Raw genomic sequence first — 17,512 nt, 5'->3', positions numbered from 1 at the left:
GTATGTCACAAAGTGTTTGATATTTAGGTTTCGCCAGCGAAGTCTCCAGCGTTTAAATCCCACTCCAAAAATATTTTTTTTCTTTTGTAAAATCGTTCTTAGTAGCCTTTTAATCATGAGTGTGCACTTTTTAGCTAAAATCAAAACGCCTTTGTCGTTTTTTAAGATATATTTAATGCCCAGCAGGAGTAGCTCATTCATACAATTCTAGCTTGTGGGCGGGACTGTTGGCTTGGAGTAACCCCGCCCCCTTCCTCTCCCACAGCTGGGAGCTGTGCCTGCGCGTTCGCGCACAAGTTTATAGCCTCAAGCTAGCATTAGCTGCAAAAAAATAATGTTGAGCAATACTGGATCAATCCAGCCGTACAGTTTTGAGCCAGAGGCCAGATCGGACGAGGAAAATGAATTACGGAGGAGCGGAGTAGTCAAAGAGACTTTGGCATGACCAGTCAGTAGTTGCGTCATTAGCCCAAGATTTTTCAAGCATCTGGTTTTCTTATCCAACCCGATTTGAATTATGAAATACTTAAATTCACAGTTTCAATCATAAATTATTTTAAATAGGTCATCTGCTATTAGAAAAATGATACAAGAACATATTAAAAATACAAAAACACAATTTTGATTGGAGTGGGTCCTTAAAGGGTTAATCACTACTAAAGTTCAAACTTTTGTGGAAAAAGAAGTCCAGTATTAAAACATGAAACCAAAGATCTTCATGCAACTGAAAACCTATGTACATTTAGGAAACTGAATACATTCTGTGCCTGAAATACAGCATGAAGAAGATTAATTGACAATGGTCAACAGCCAATCAGGATGCAGAACACAGTGCGCTGCAAACGAGGGAAAAAATGTCTGAACAAATGGCATATCTTATTACTAGTCATTTGTTTTTTAAATTCATGGTTGCAAAGTAACAGTTAAAATAATGTTGAGAGGCAAAATTGGATTGAGAACATCAAAATAGGACAAAAATATGTTAAAAATAGGGAAACAAAAGGATTTTTTGAAAAAAGAATGCAGTCCTTTGACTTAAAACAATCAGTCGTTGCTAAATAAAGTCAAAAATCTCTATTTTACTTGGTAAAAGTGGCAAGTGGCCGACGACCCTGTGTGAACACGGGCTCAGATCCTCTCTTCTTTGGCCTGTCATCCAGTGTTCAGAGACCAGTGTAGTCCAACAGTGACCAGTCCTGATCCTCTAGTATTTACACTTCAAACTTTAGACCAAAGCCTGGGGGGAACCAAGCCAACAATGCAAAATACACACAGAGGAACATGTCAGAGCGCCAAATTAAGCATCAATGCAGTGATTTTCATACTCATTAAGCAGGCAAACAGGAAGATATCTGATCTAATCGGTCTACAAAGAAGGTGTTAAAATGTTTGTCATAAAAGTGGAGGAATGTATTTCGACAGCTATTGAGATATCACAGTAGCCGCAAACTATGAGGTCACACTCAGCCGAGTATTTCTGTTGAAAGCAGCTTTGCTGGCAGACAGGCATGCGAGACAGACACAGACGTGTAGACGATAATTTAATGACTTTCTCAAACCAATCAGGAAATATTTAGCACAACAACCACGAGACGGCAAAGCAACACTGCAGGTCACCAACTGAGCAATGAAAGAATTCCTTAGGGAAGAACAAGAACTAAAGATGCGGAAAAGGATGAAGAAGCAGCGAATTAACCAGAGCCTGGACAGAGGTCGACTTCTGAGAATGAGTAAAAATTACACTCGAAAAAAATAGACTGCTGTATACTGCACACACGCTCTCTGTGAACCCAATTCCTCATAATGAGGAACATTACAGATTTCTGAGTTGTAAAAAAACACTCCTATTTTTGGGACTCGACAGATTCAATCAACAGAAACGTTTTTATAAGATCCGTAATCTTGAAATCAAGGAGTTCTGGGTTATTTGTCACTCTGAAGAGTGTCCAAAACTAAACCAGAGTTGGTCTTTTCTGTAGAGGTCAAAGGTGAGTGCTGATAATTGGACAGGTTGGAAACTTGACCGCTACTATTACACTGACGACTGACTGTTATCCGCATTTTCCAGGAAAATTAATTAACTGTATCTCAAAGACCGACTCTGATCATTTCTTTGAAGCCAAAATAAAAAATTAAAAAAACTGTCGTTTATTTTTGACAGAGTTTTTGCAGAGTGGCAGTAATTCCTCAAAAATTCACCTCTGAGTTGTGGTCAGGACCGTTGTGAAGCAACCCCACCCCCTCTTCCCCTGACTGTTCAGAGAGCTCCCTGCTTTTGTGCTCCCCCACTAGCTTACAAACCCTCATACCTCTCAACCTAACATTACTAGTGCAACGAAAATGGTGAGTATTATTGGAGCTATCCAGCGATACAGTTTTGATGCCAGCTTGGACGAGGAAAACGAAGAAATACATGGATCTAGTCATCTACAAGTGGACGCATCAGGATGGAGCGGAGTAGGGAGTTTGTGGCACAATCCGTGTATTTTCTAAATCACAAAAACAACCTTTTTCAAAAACCACATTTGTGTCTGCTCCTCAAAAATCTATCATTATCAATGCATGTGTTTAGCAAATTTGTAGTTGGATACAAATTTAGAACAAACTTAAATCTGAAGTTGTAGTTTAGAAACAGAAATCTAAGCTAGCAAATGGAGAGGCGTGGGGTTGAAAGATTGTTTGATGGCGGGGGCAAGCTTGGAGGACAGAAATGTAAAAAAGCTCAACTATGTAACTCCTCCAATGAGATTAAGGGCAAACTCCAATGTAGGGAAGCCAAGAAAAAGCCCCAAGGGGGAGGTGGAAGTGCGTGTAGCGTCATGTCATATGAAGGGAAAGAACAGAGATCACAGCTCGGCTGGAAAAAGACAATTTATCACCAATCATTGCTAATCGTTTAAGTAACAATCCTCTGCACTTTATGTCTATGAAAGGTTACCTGTAGCCTGTTTGTGCATGCTTCCACAATAACTCTTATCAGTTCCACCTTTCAGGTGGAGGCTTGTACTAGAAACAAACCCAATGGGGTGAGGAGTTTGGTGCATCAGAAAGCAACAGTTTTCTCCCTTGAGATCCAACATGCAACAATAGATCTCGTGAACAACTTAAAGTCTCAGTTTTAGGTAATGTATTTGCACAATCAGACAATCAACCTCATTTTAAAATTGTAAGCAAAAAGTTAGACAAATATTTGAAAAAAGATGTAATTTACTCCATTTAAAAGAAAAATAAACTCACAAACTAGCTAATACAGGTAAAAAAAAATAGAAAAACTCAAAAGGTTTCTAGTGAAATCTGACAAGCTAAGATAACGATTTAGACAATAACAAAACACGGCTTTTAGCTTTTGGACCCTAACACTGCAGGCTTGCGCTCACACTGGGTGGAGGCAGATGAGGACAGATGGGGCAGTGTTGTGGCTAGAAAGTGTGTTAAACAAGTGTATCTGTGTAAAGATATCAGGACGCGGTTGTGTTTCAGCGGAAGGCTCCAGAAACATTCTCAGGCCTTCTGTTCATCAAAATAAAAGCACCTGGTGAAGAGAAAAAAGCCCCATGAGGCAGATGGTGCTACCCGTTAAAGCCGAGCAAATCAATGGGGATTTTAATGCACCAATCAATTACATTGTTGGGGGGATAGTTAGGCTAATAGTGAAAATTAATTGAAAATAGTAGAAGTCAGCTTTTCTGTTTGCTCAACTAAAGAGGTTGATACAAGTATGTTGAGATATAGAAAACAAACTCAAACGTATTTAACAATCTAAATTGATTTGTGACTAGTGCTGACACAAACGATTATTTTAATAATCACGGATTATTGTTTCTGATTGGTCGACTAATCGGGTCATGCACAAAGTGAATGTAAAGCACACATCTTAACCATTAATCATTAGCTTTAAACAAACTAAAAACTAGATATATTCACACTAGCATTATTATTATGCTAGAGTGAATGCTGTAAGGTGAATTTAGCCGCTGAAGATGCTGATTTTAATAGCTGAAAAAGCTAAAATAGCAAAAATAGCTAGCATGTAGTGGAAATATCAGCTAAACTCTAAATTATCCTAGAAAAACTGGGAAAAAAATCATAAATTAGTCAAAACAGGTAGCATGTAACTGAAATATTAGCTAAATTCCAAAACAGCCTAAAAAAACAAAAAAAAAGAGTAGATTAGCCAAAATAGCTAGCACACAGCTGAAATATTAGCTAAACTCTAAATTAGCCTAGAAAAACTGGAAAAAATCCTAAATTACCAAAAACAGGTAGAATGCAGCTGAAATATTAGCTAAATTCCAAAACGGTCTAAAAAACAAAAAAGCCTAAATGGGCCAAAATAGCTAGCATGCAGCAGAAATATTATCTAAACCCTAAATTAGCCTAAAAATGTTGGAAAAAATCCTAAATTAGCCGAAATATTAGCTAAATGCCCCAAATTACCATTAAAAAAACAAAAAAAGGCCTAAATTAGCCAAAACAGCTAGCATGTGACTGAAATGTTAGCTAAATGCTAAAACAGCTTAAAAACAAAAAGAAAAACAAGCTTACATTAGCCAAAATAGCTAGCATGTAGCTGAACTATTAGCTAAACTCCAAAAAAGCCTGATAAATCTTTAAAAAATGCCAAAATAATCCAAAATGCTAGCAGAATGCTATTATAAATTTCAACTTTACTGCACTGTAACTCCATATAACATAAAGTAACGACTAATCGACTATTAAATTAGTCGTCGACTATTTTAATAGTCGATTACTCGACTAATCGTGGCAGCCCTATTTGTGACATAAAAGATTTAACAGGTTCCTGTTCTGTATCATATATTTGGGACTAGTATGACTCGTGGACCCCAGACGGGACGACACCTGACCACAGTAGCAGCAGCAGCAGCAGCAGTGGATTTCCAGAAGCAATTTGCTTCACGGCTCTTGGTGCTTGTAAAGAAACTGATTGCCTTCCAACCCCCCCGGGCCTTCCTCTCCCTGGAGTCCTGAGGTCACCAGGTCAAGACATGTGGTAATGGCTACCTAACACTTGACATCAAGGTGAACCCCAAAAGAGTGCTCTGATCCCTCTTTGTGCAACTGTGGACATCTGTTTAACCGTGCGTGAAGACGGCCTCAAACGTCCCGCTACCTTCTGACAGTCCAGCCCCCACTGGGATTATCATGACACCACCGTTGCCATGGATACACCAAAACTTGTTAGTTGACAACCATGAATACAGGAGCAGTGAATGAGGGTTATACAGCCTAAATCCTGATGAGTGCCTGCCCCCTCAAATGCTCTCGTGGGTCAACTGCAACGGCCATAAACCACTTAGAAAAGGACAATCTGCCTTTTTAACCGAGACAAAGACAAAGTGCAGGTCAATGAGTGGACCTCTGGCGACAGCCGTCCACCACCTGGCGGATCACATGGTTCGCAGGTCCAGTTCCTCTTTGTCACAGCCCAAAATATCCACAAGCCCTGTTAACCTTATTGAGATACATTTGGGTTTTCCTCACCATCAGGAGAAACGTGAGGAAGCAGCTGTTACAGGTTGGCAAAACAGTTACTCCGACTCTCTGTGAATCTGTCTGATAGAAATCAAAGGAATTTTCTCGCTAGGTGTGTGTGCATTCTGGAAGTTTAAGTTTGAATCTTAATAAATATTACCCAACAAAATAATTCAAATTTTCCTTATTGTGCTTAAGGTGCCAAAATATTATTTTGACAGAAAACTGCAACAACAGAAATGATTGGTTATGCTGTGGATTGCTCTTAGCACCTTTCTTTTTATTACCTGTACCGACCACTTGAGCACAATAAGTTTATTACTCAAAAGCTGCACAACCAGAATCTGAGCAAAGCCTGCAGCAAGTTTTAACCGCTCACAGTGAGCACAGCTCATTCCTGCGTCAGTTACCACAGAAAATTAAACAGTGACTGAGCAGGACATGTGCCCTCTCAAGTTTCTATCTTTTATCACTTTTACTGACAGCATTGGGTAGAAAATTGTAAAAAAAAAATGAGAAGAAGAAAGTAAAAGTTCTTACCTGTGACAGAAATTTTCATTTGTGCTTCCAGAGGCCTGTTGTTGTCCAGATCTTTGCTCAGCCTCAGCTCCCCGGTGTCTTCATTCAACAGGAGCAGGTTGAGCTCATTCCCAGACTCAAACGTGTACCGAAGTTTATCCGACACGTCCGGGTCATGAGCCGGTACCTTTCCTATTATTCCTGATGGGAAACTGTTGGATTTGTTAGTGACGTAGTTGTTAAAAATGATTTCAAAGTCCTGCAGTACTGGTTGGTTGTCATTCATGTCCACTACTCGGATGTGCACGGTGGCCCGGCTCACGAGGGGTGGCGACGTGGCCTGGACCACTATGATATATTCTGTCTTTTCCTCATAATCCAGATCAAAGAGCGCAGTCAGTTCTCCTGTAAAAATATCCAGTTGGAAAACCTCTGGAAAATTCCCCTCTACGATCTGGTACATGATCTGAGCGTTGGTTCCCTCATCCGGGTCAGTGGCAGTGATCTGGGCCACTATGGAACCCACCTGACTGTTCTCCTCCACATCAATGAAAAGCTCGTCCTTCTCAAACACTGGGGCATTGTCATTTATGTCCTGAACAACGACATGAATGGAAACAGCAGCTTTCAGAGGAGGGACCCCTCCGTCGACAGCGAAGGCTTTCAAATTGTAAACTGGAACGTTTTCACGGTCCAGCTTCCGAGCTGTTCTGATGATCCCAGAGTAAGGTTCAATCGAAAAATCTCCTTCTCCATCATCCCCCCCTTGGAAGGTATAGCTCACCCTGCCATTGGTGCCGGAGTCTCTGTCCGATGCAGAAATTTGAAGAACACTGGTGCGAACCTGTGCATCTTCAAAAACAGACCCCTGGTAGCGATCTCTGAGGAACTGTGGAGTATTATCGTTAGCATCCAGGATGATAATTTCCACATATGTGGTATCCATTTTCTGTGGAATGCCATTGTCTTTAGCAATGATGGCGATTGTGTAGGAAGCATGATCTTCATAATCAACTTCCATTTGAGTTGTAATAGCACCTGTATCTGGATCAATTTTAAACTGGGGAATGTTGTCTTCCATGATATATGTGATGCGAGCATTCTCCCCTGTGTCCTCATCAGTTGCACTGATCACCACCACAGTGGAGCCTATGGGGCTCCCCTCAATCAGCACCACTGGAGAATTTGAGTTTTGGAAGACGGGCCGGTGCGTGTTGGCGTCTGTTACATTGATGAAAACCTGAGCGTTGTCATAGCGCGTCCCATCGCTGGCAGTGACGGTCAAGACGTACTGGCGTTCTTGCTTGTAGTCCAAAGGAAGAGCCAAAGTGATGAGACCGCCACCGCTTTGACTAGTGATGGCAAAGCGGTTTCGTGTATTGCCGCTGGAGATCTGGTATGCCACCACACTGTTGACATCCCTGTCCACCGCCGTCACCGTCAGCACACTGGTCCCTACCAGTGCATCTTCGTTGATCTTTAAAGAGTAAGTCCTCTCCGTAAATGTGGGCACGTTGTCATTGACGTCCAGCACAGTGATGGCAACATCAGCTGTGGAGGACATCACAGGCACCCCATGATCTCTGGCCTCCACGACAAAGGAGTAGTGATCCGTGGTCTCCCTGTCCAGCTCTTCACTCACTGTAATCCAGCCAGTGCTATTGTTGATAGTGAACGGAAAACCAGGCGTGGTGTCGGTGAGTCGATACGCCAGGCGGGCATTTTCTCCAGAATCTCCATCTATTGCTTGAATGTGGATGACAGAATAACCAATGGCCACGTTTTCCAGCACTGTAGCTTGGAAAGGTGTACTGACAAACATGGGGGCGTTGTCATTGACATCCACCACTTGGACCACCACCATCCCCGTGCTGTTTATTAGGGGAGGCCGGCCACCATCCTGAGCTTTAATCCGGAGATTATAGTCCCGAGTCACCTCAAAGTCCAGAGGATTGATGACATCAATTACACCAGTGGGGGAGTGGATGTAGAACTGCCCTTTTACATTGCCGCTGATGATACTATAATGAACTTTAGCATTATTTCCCTCATCTTTGTCTGTCGCTTCCACCTGGATGATTTTTGTGTTGACCGCAACGTTCTCTAGGACCTGCGCAATGTACCTCTTTTCGCTGAACTGTGGGTAGTTATCATTCTCGTCCTCCACGGAGATGTGAACAGTAGCAGTGGCGCTGAGGGCACCAGGGTCTTTGCCCTGATCGTTGGCCTCAACAATCAGCTTATACCGAGCCCTGGTCTCCCTGTCGGGCCGCTCTCTGATCCTCACCAGGCCGCTCCGGGCATCAATTTCGAACACAGAGTTGACTTTGTCATCATTCACAATTTTATAAATCATGTTAGCATTGGAGGGAGCGTCGCCATCTGTAGCACGGACTGTCATCACTTCAAAGCCAACCTCCACGTTTTCTCGGATGCTGACGCGGTAATTGTTTTGCTCAAAAACTGGGACATGGTCGTTGGTGTCACTCACAGTGACTGTGAGATAGGAAGCAGCAGATCTTTGGGGGGTTCCATTATCTATCACTAAAACTTTGAAAACGTGGGTGTCTTTTACTTCTCTGTCAAGCGCTTGGATGGTTGTTATGCTCCCCGTCTGCGGGTCAATTTCAAAAAAGTCGCTTGACCTTTTGTCAAACAAAGCCTCCATGCTGTAGACCAGCCTCCCTGCCTCTCCATCATCTGGGTCTGTGGCTTTTAAGGTGATAACCCTCGTACCAGCAGGTTCATTTTCAGGTACAGATACCTGGTAGTTGGGAAGCTGGAACTGTGGGGGCATGTTGACCTGTCGCTTTCTCCTGGGGATCAGTATTCCAGACATATTGTGGGGCGTTTGGGATACAGATCCGTGCCGGGGCAGTGTCAGAGTCACACTCAGATGCACAGTCAAGCGGCTGCCTGGAGAGCTGTGCAGGGCGCAGTGCAAATTCACCTCAGGCTTTCTAATGAGTTCCAGACACAAGTCACTGATTAGGAACAAATCCCCACGTCTGAACACCCCACCGAGGTCCTGTCCAACGCATTCAGAGTCCAAGAGAGCAATGCTCCGCACAAAGGTTGGCAAAAGTTCTGTTACATTCAATAACAATTTACCTGCATGTAAGCAGGAAGACTCCTCTACTCTCAGATGGTGTTTAATGTCAATATCTGGCTCAGGTGACAGTTTCTTTCTCTTGTACTTGATAAAGCAGTCCTGGCCGTGGACAAACACGTTGAAGCGCGTCAGAACAACGTCTCCAGACGCAGAGGAACCTGCTCGGAAATACACGGGCGCTGGGTTCCTGGGCGCGCGCGCACACTGAACTCTGCGGGACAGGCGGATCCCCCCGCGCTGCGTCTCAACTTGGAGAAAGCTCTGGACCAACTTTGAAGATAAAGTCCTGTCCATTTGATAAGTCCACCCAGACCCGAGCGACAGGTTTGCCAAAAGGCTCCCCGGCTGCAGCGTCTCCGGAAGGTGCATCTCCAGACATCCCAGAAGCGGAGCCGTCAGGAGGATCCAAACCCAGCACAGCGGCAGCTCCATGCTTCGATACCTGTCAGGTCCGCTCCCGAGTTTAAACTCCTTCAAGGATTAACTCCTCCTCTCCCCGCGGCGCGCTTCACTTTTATCCCTCATGTTGGAGTTTTAACGCGGAAAAACGCGCGCGGCGTCCATGGTGTCCAGGGCGCGCAGCGGAGAGCCCACACTAAAGTTTAAAATGAGTACAAAATGGCTCCGCGGCTCTCCTCCTCCTCCTTCTCTCCTCCTCAGCGGCTCATTTCCATAAACCTGTTGTGTTCCCCTTCTCGGACGCTTTCACAGGAGGAGGAGGAGGTGGAGGGGGTTTTTATATGGAGATTTGGGGAGTTCCACTGACCGGGTAACCAAAACCCGCGACAGCATTGTTATTCCTATAGGTCCTGGAAAAGGTTCGATTCCGTCTGAGGCTGTGACTATTTATTTATTTATTTATTTATTTATTTATTTACAATTAAGCAGATGAGAAAAAGCTACAATAATGATCAAACTTCCTTTAAAATAAAATAAACATTAACGGAATCCTCAAATGTGTAATTTAGGATAACATTGAAGATTAAAATAAAGAAATAAATAATTAAATCACCTGTTTTAAGGTAAATTATTACCCAAAAAAAAGTAATACTCTTTAACTGTATGTTTTGCCTCCTAAAACTATTGTTTTTCACCTCTAATACGGCATCCTAACGTCAGAAGTAATGGAATAGTTTTTTTATTATTATTATTTCAATATTTAAACGCTAAAAGATCACATATAAAAAGCTAACATTAAATGAACAACATTTTTTCTTTTAAAACGCCACAGATTTATGCTAATGCTAGCATGATTTAGCTAAATTAATTCTGAAACTTTTATGCGAATTTTTTGTTCTCACCAAATTGAAACTTAAATTCCCATTTTGGGCATTTTTCTGGTTGACTTTTTAAGTATAAACTTAAAGGAAAATATATACATAGGCTACTAAAAGCGTCAGGCAAGGACAAAAACGATTTTTTTAAATGATAAAAGTAGTAGCTAACATCCTTTTGTGTATGTTTTGTCTCCTAGAACTATCGTTTTTCCACATATAATACGGCATCCTAACGTCACCAAATAATGCAATATTGTTTTAAAAAAATTACAATATTAAAATGTGAAAACGACCCAATATAAAAGGCTAACATTTAAAAATGTGTTTTCAAACGTCACAGATTTATGCTAATGCTAAATTAATTGCAAAACCTTTATGCTAATTTTTTTGCTCACCAAATTGGGATTTAAAATCCTGTTTTGCCGCTTTTTCTCGTTGACTTTTTAACATTTAATAACCTTGAATTAAAAAAAGAGATGCAAAAAGCGTAAGGCAAAGACAAAACCGTAATTTAAACTTTAAATTAAATTTAAATTTTTTAAAATGGTTAACTATGGATTTAAACATGAACAACAGCGACCCCGCGTGGTTGTACATATGTACAACAATTTACATTTAAATTGCTCTCTTACCCTTATTTTGTTTTTCTTTTTATAAGTTTCATAACCTTAAATAAAAAAAATTAAAAACTGTAAGCCAAGAAAAAAATCAAAGTTAAGCTTAAATTAGTTTGAAGCTTTTTAAATCGGCTCTGGAGTTACACTTGAACAACAGCGAACCCATGTGGTCTTACAAATGTACATTACAAACTGTGGCATTTATTTTGAATCTTTCAAAAATTAAATCTAAAGTTGCTTATTTGTTTATAAAAATTAAGGGAACACTTATTGGGATTTTTTTCATTCATTTTCCCTTTTTCATTAAAGAAAGACATTTTTTTTCTATAAAACTTTTTTTTACATTTTTGTAGTTTGTACAATTTTAATGGTTATTCAATATTTTAAAGATGTAGATCATCTAAATAAACGAGAGAGATCAAGTAAAAACAGCCATTTTATTCATTGTTGTAGCAGCTTTAATGAACATATTGTTGGTCTTTAAATACTAAAAGTCAAACCTTTTGGTGTTTATAAGCCCATAACCAACATTAGGCACAAAAGTCATATTTTGCAACAACCCATTTTTATGAAAGTTCTGGAAAGTTGAGCAGCTTTAAAAAGTTGAAGGAAAAACTAGAATAAATAATATATTTATATGAAATATTACACTTCCTCTGGTTAAAAACTGTTGAGTTTCTAAAACAAAACTATGTGGAAGGCCTTAATTTTTACTTTTAAAAAGTTTTTACAAGTTTGTAAAAAAAAATAATGAGAAAAAGTGTTAAAATAGAAGTTTTCACTGATTCATGCCTGGCGTACAAACTTATAAGTCCAGAGTGAACCAGCAGCTGTTTTTTTTTCTTCTGTATGCTAAAATACAACAATTCTAGAGTGCCTTTTCCCAAAAAAGGGATCATTTTAAGTCTCTACCCCCATCCCACTCCCTCAGGTGGTTCCTCCGATGGAGGATGGAGGTGGCTCCACACAGCTGGACCGCCTCAGCTGCTCGTTTCAGGAGTGGGAAGCTCTTTGTTCTGCAAGCTGGCCACAAGCCGCTCTCTGCCCTTCTGCAGCGTGAACTCACTGGGCCCCAGCTGCACGATCTTCCCGCTGCCCAGACACTCGTCGCCTTTGTAGAGCACTGCGAACTGGAGCAGAGGTGGTCAAAGAAAGGCGCCGGGTAAAGAGGTGAGGGATAGCTGCTGTGTGGGGCGTTACCTGTCCAGGTGTTAGGGCTCGGACCGGCTGGGAGAGAGAAATCCACACGGAGCCGTCCATGTTCAGAGTCACTGAGCACGGGACTGCGAAGAAGAGTTTCATTGTAATTATGACGTTTTTAGCCCATATTTTAAAAATGTCGTTTTCTAGAATATAGTTTCTGCAGAGCAGCAGTGGTTTCATCAGAGATTTGACTTGTGGCCATTGCTGAGAGCTCTCTGTTTACATGCCAAATAGTTTTAGATAAAAAACTCACCGAGTGGCATCTGGTGGATGAAGCGGAAATGACACTCCATCATCTGACTGCGAGCTAACTCTAGAGGCGGGTCAAGCGTCACCCAGTGGAAGCGGTCGGTTTTTAGAGTGTCCCGAAACAGAGCCGGGTGATTGGTTGTTGGAGCCTGAGTGGGAGGAGTTACACAAGAAACGCATCTCGATAAGCTAATTATCTCAGCCATTTCTCGTAATTGATATTAAAGCAAAAAAGGAGCTCATCCAATGAGGATTTGAGTTAATGGAAGAAAAATCTCACCACAAACACGTCTCCAGTCACAACGTCTTTATCCACCACAAACCAGGGGTCCTTCAGGCCCCCGATCCTCGCCCTCTGACCCAGAGTCAGAGTGAACCAGCCTGCAGAAGCAAACGGAGATAAAATAAGAAATTACAAAAGTAAGCCATGAATCCACTTCATCAAAAATGTTGGATAAAATAATAAATAATAATAAAATAAAAAGTAAGATAAAATAACAATAATTGTCTTTAATCAAAATGTTCTGTTGAGGTTCAAAACTATCAGGATCAGCTTGAAGTGAATGAAAAACTAGATTTTAAGCTCACATTTTTTTAAGACTTGAAAGAAGCTATTTTAAATGTAAACATAGTATTGAAAATTTGAAAATTAAAATAGTAAATGTGAAGCTTGAAAGAAAAAAAAGTTTAAGTTTAAACCTCTGTTTGGTATTTTCAATTATTGTTTCTCTCTCTTCACTTTCAAACATTCAGTTTAGAGTTTTAATTCGGATTATTAGTTTTCGTGGTTGACCTGTGATTTTAGGTGGGGGTGGAGCTTAAAGCCAATTTAAAAATTTCCAATACTTCTTTTTAGGTTTGAAATATATTTTCTTCAAATGTATTTTATTTTCTGCAAAATTTATTTTAGGTTATTTTTCCAATTCACAATATTATTTCAAAATTGTCAATATTTCTATCAAGTTTAATATTTATTTTTCTCATTTTTTTCTTTTTAAAAATATTTCAATATTTTTTAAGTTTAAAATATATTTTTTAATGAATTATACTTTTCATTTTTTCAATATTTTTATAAGTAAATTTTTTCCAAATGTATCTTTTTTAAATATTCAATATTTCTTTGTTGAAATTTAAAATGTTTGTTTTTCAAATTTACTTTTTTTCTTTAAATTCTCAACATTTATGACAAGTTTTTCTTTTAATTACAATTTTAATTTTCAAATATTCAACATTTCTTTCAAATTATAAAATATACATATTTTTAATTTAATCATTTTATCCTGAAAACATTTATTTTTTCTTTAAAGTTTATCTTTTTCTCCAAATCTATATGGATTTTTTTCAAGATTTCTTTTACGTAATTTTTTTTCTCACTTACAATTGTATTTTCAACATCTATTTTACGTCTGAAATGTATGTTTTTTTTTCAAATTTACATTTGGTTTTTCAAATTTGTAATATTTCTTTCAGTTTGAAAAATATTTCATTTCACCAAATATTTCAATTTACTTTCAAGTTTAAAATGTCTTTTTTTAAATTTACAACGTGGTTTTTCATTCTAGTTGAGTTAATAATGATTTGCTCTCATACAAAACAACTTAATAAAAAAAATAAATCTTTTTTATTATTATACATTATTTTTTAATGGTAATAATGTTTACCTTTTATATTTAAATAACAGTTATATTTTCTCCACAATAAATAAAAATGGTTCTTTAGTGTAGTGATCACCTTTATGTGATCCCATCACGGCGCCGTCCTCAACAGACACAAAGTTTCCCGGTTTCGGCTCCAAGTACTAGAGATCAAAGTAAACGCTGAAGTTTACAGTCGGACAGGTGGGAGCACAGTTGTGTGAAGTTTTGCGCTGCACCTCCAGAATGAAGCTCTCGAAGTTCCTTTCTCCGATGAAGCAGATCCCCATGCTCTGAAAGAACGTCTCTGGTTAGTCGCAAACTCCCGTCAGTGCCGACAAACCCCCGCGTGTCACGCACCTCCTTCTTCTTCAGGACGTGGTGGAGGCCGGCCTCGGCGGCCATCTTTTTCACAAACTCTTTGGTGAGTCCGGCCAGTGGGAACATGCTCTGCCTCAAAGCATCCTGGGGGATCTGGCTCAGGAAGAAGGTCTGGTCTTTGAGGTGATCGGCTGCTTTGTGGAGCCTCACAGCTGGGGGAGGAAGGTTTTGGAGCGGCGTCACGCCATCGAGTCACACTATAGGAAACCGTGACGCTACAAGGTAAGTTAAAGGTGGTTAAACTGACGGTTTTTCATCTGGAATCGGTCTCTGAAAAGCGTGGTGGGAGGGGCCACGTGGGACTGCTGGAAGACCTCGTCATCCTCCTGCGACGTCCTGGCGTAGTGACCTGTCGCCATGGCATCCGCACCTCAAACAAAAGACATATATGTTTGAAACAAGTGAAACACTAGAAGAAAACTCTCCGTCTGTGAATCCTTACCCAGCGTGTGGATGGAATACTTGTGAAAATGGTTGAATTTGATGTGTTTGTTGCACAGGATGTCCGGGTTTGGGGTTCTGCCTTTCTCGTATTCTTTTAACAGATAACTGTGAACAGATTAAGACGAAGAAAATTCACATTATCAACATTTAAAGAAAAAAAAAAAAGATTTATTCCAAATTCTCTTTAGGAATAAAGTCAGACATGAGTAAATCCTAATTTACTGTTTAGAGATTTACACTCACGCCTTTTATGGTAGCTTCAACTCTACAGAACATCCTAGTAGCTTAGAAATATGATTAATCAATTCCAAATCAAAACCCAAAATACTTTTCTAACTGGAAGCTTCAACAGATCTCCTAAAAATCTGGTTCATGATTTCAGATTGTTATTGTCCAATCTGGTCCACGGTATTAACAATAAGAAATCATATGGAGCCAAAAGAAAAAAATAGTTTTTTTTAAATATTTCCAATAAATTTTTAATTTGATTTTTGAAAACTGTTCAGTGACTTTCCCTAAAGGTTGCAACCTAAAATTATAAAAAAATATCTTATTGTACCAAAGCATAAGTGGATTTTCAAAATAAAATGAAATAAGTAAGACTAATAAAGTGTGGTGAAGCAACTCAACAATCAAATGAGAAAATTCTATTACAATCATTCAGGTACTTGTAACTTAAAAAATGTTTATTTGAAAATAATTAGATTTTATTAATTAAATGTGTTATGAGTGCAAATATATCTATTTATGATTAAGGATAATGTCAAGAAGGTAGCACTATTTTCTTTTACTGATTATCAAATGAATGTATTTAATAATATCTTATTTTAATTATTATGTTGTTTTTAGCCAAAATCAGAAAATGAGTTCTTGTTCTACAACATAGCTTCTGCAGAGCGGCAGCAGTTTAGTAGAAATTCACCTCTAAGTTGTGGGCGAGACTTTTTGGCAACCCCGCCCTCTTCCTATTCCCATCAGGGAAGCATAGACTGTATAATCACTGGACAACATGACTCCTCCCACCTGTCATTCCAAACAGGAAGTACCTGCTGGCTCCAAAATCCCAAAGACTTTCATGGAGAAATTACTATTTCTCAGTTGTTGTATTTGTCAAAATAACATTCTTGCTCTGATACATTTTTCTTAATATTATTTTAATTTGTTTTTCTTTATTGCAAGTGGAAGGAGTATGAAATTCAAACAAGCTTAGTTATGATTGCCGACAGTAGTTCCTCTAAAAACGTGACTCAGAACAATCACTGTTGTCTGGCTCCAAATTGCAGAATAATGGCGACTAAATTGGCTTCATTTTGCTGGAGCCAGAGCATTTCCTATGGGTGACGTCACTCTGTCCATGTCTATTTAAGGTCTATGCTAGGAGCTTTTGGTCTGTCCAGCATATTTTCATCTGCTCCATGGGTTTGAATTAATACATTTTCAGAAATATAATTTTATTTCTTCATTTTCAACATTTTATTGTATTTGGGGTGGATCCTTTTTCATCCTGGTTTCATATTTTACCTGAAGACCTCGTGCCAGTACTCCTTGACGTATGAGACCTGATGGAAGGGGATGTCCAGGATCTGACAGACCCTGAAGGCGTCCTCACAGTCCCTCTCTGTGCTGCAGACCCCCCTCTCATCCAGAGAGTCCCAGTTCCTCATGAACACTCCCGTCACGTTATAGCCTTAAGTCAACAGAAAACTCATTAATTTGTCTCCAATTCTGTCAGTTTCAACCCTTATTGTGAAACAGACGAAGTGTATTCTGGGAAATGTTTGTTTTTCTGCTGTTCTTTACCTCTTTTCTTCAGCAGCAGAGCCGCCACGGAGCTGTCAACCCCGCCGGACATGGCGCACACGACGTGTCGAATCAAACCCATGCTGTCCGCCTTTCAAAACAACCTACAACCTGCACGTTTATGTTTTGAAAAGCCTCGACATTTCGAAAGCTATTTTGCGGATTCCGCCATGTTTGGCGTACGGGTCACAAATGCGTCCGACTAGAAACACGAGTTACGGCGGAACCTTTGCGATGAGGAGAGCCGCAAAGGTTGTAACACCGATCGTTTCGGAGCAGGCGTCTGCAGAAAATAAAGGTAAAAAAATGTGCTTTGAACAGCATGCGAGAACGTTTTTATTTTTTAATTCAATGTAACTATTTTTGAAGTCTTGTAAAATGTCCTATAAATAAAACGTTTGGTACTCCGACCTGCATGTACATTTGGACCATCATGCACTTTGTGGTTTTAGTTTTTTGTCTTCTGAAGTCCAACAAAACCAACAGGAAAGTGCCTAAAACCACAGAAACCAGTGTTAAAGTATCGGATAGATTTATTGAAGAAGAAGTTTGTATTATATGTCAGAACAGATTTAGTTCAAAACAGATTAAATGTTGTAGAGCTTGCTTTTTTACTTTTCTTATAATAAGAAATAGAAAGCATAAACACTATTTTTATTTTAATTATTGAGGATTTATTGTATTTTGTAAAAAGGAAAAAAACTAATAAAGATTTTTTTTTAAAAGATCAAGGTGCAACACTCCCTGTCAGCATAGTCCCTAACCTGTCGTATCAGGAGATCC

The 17,512-nt window shown here is 39.6% G+C and overlaps 3 protein-coding genes across 7 annotated transcripts in view; 1 reads left to right on the top strand and 2 right to left on the bottom strand.

Annotated features, from left to right (window-relative positions):
• celsr1a (cadherin EGF LAG seven-pass G-type receptor 1a) overlaps nt 1-10,010 on the bottom strand; it is a 115,806-nt gene extending 105,796 nt beyond the window's left edge. For 4 of the 5 annotated variants that reach the window (XM_024285409.2, XM_024285401.2, XM_024285425.2 and 1 more), the window contains exon 1: nt 6,034-10,010. In XM_024285409.2, coding sequence (XP_024141177.1) covers nt 6,034-9,556 — 3,523 coding nt within the window. In that variant the 5' untranslated portion in view covers nt 9,557-10,010. The remainder of the gene's footprint in view (nt 1-6,033) is intronic. The other variant, XM_024285433.2, reaches the window with a different exon arrangement.
• A 1,426-nt stretch (nt 10,011-11,436) lies between these two features.
• Nucleotides 11,437-16,871, bottom strand: trmu (tRNA 5-methylaminomethyl-2-thiouridylate methyltransferase). The gene is made up of 11 exons (XM_024285444.2): nt 16,730-16,871; nt 16,451-16,616; nt 14,928-15,034; nt 14,733-14,855; nt 14,465-14,637; nt 14,344-14,397; nt 14,202-14,268; nt 12,751-12,851; nt 12,475-12,619; nt 12,219-12,301; nt 11,437-12,148 (listed from the first exon to the last, which is right to left on the bottom strand). The coding sequence occupies exons 1-11, from the start codon at nt 16,809-16,811 to the stop codon at nt 11,999-12,001; spliced, it is 1,251 nt and encodes a 416-aa protein (XP_024141212.1). The 5' UTR covers nt 16,812-16,871; the 3' UTR covers nt 11,437-11,998.
• Nucleotides 16,872-16,891: 20 nt separating this feature from the next.
• srr (serine racemase) overlaps nt 16,892-17,512 on the top strand; it is a 3,759-nt gene continuing 3,138 nt past the window's right edge. Inside the window, exon 1 of the mRNA XM_024285455.1 lies at nt 16,892-17,027. The gene's annotated coding sequence lies outside the window, so the exon portion shown is untranslated. The remainder of the gene's footprint in view (nt 17,028-17,512) is intronic.

The sequence above is a fragment of the Oryzias melastigma genome, linkage group LG23 (genome assembly GCF_002922805.2).
Source record: "Oryzias melastigma strain HK-1 linkage group LG23, ASM292280v2, whole genome shotgun sequence".
NCBI lineage: Eukaryota > Metazoa > Chordata > Actinopteri > Beloniformes > Adrianichthyidae > Oryzias > Oryzias melastigma.
Note: the sequence above shows the minus strand (reverse complement) of the source record. Positions and strands in the feature narration are given on the sequence as shown.

What these genes read in the sequence shown, in the direction of transcription:
- trmu (XM_024285444.2), bottom strand. Translation starts at nt 16,811, where the DNA reads ATGGGTTTGATTCGACACGTCGTGTGCGCCATGTCCGGCGGGGTTGAC. An exon ending in TCTGCTGCTGAAGAAAAGAG is followed by an intron (nt 16,617 to 16,729) that starts GTAAAGAACAGC and finishes TGTTGACTTAAG; the next exon opens with GCTATAACGTGACGGGAGTG. An exon ending in CCGATTCCAGATGAAAAACC is followed by an intron (nt 14,638 to 14,732) that starts GTCAGTTTAACC and finishes TTCCTCCCCCAG; the next exon opens with CTGTGAGGCTCCACAAAGCA.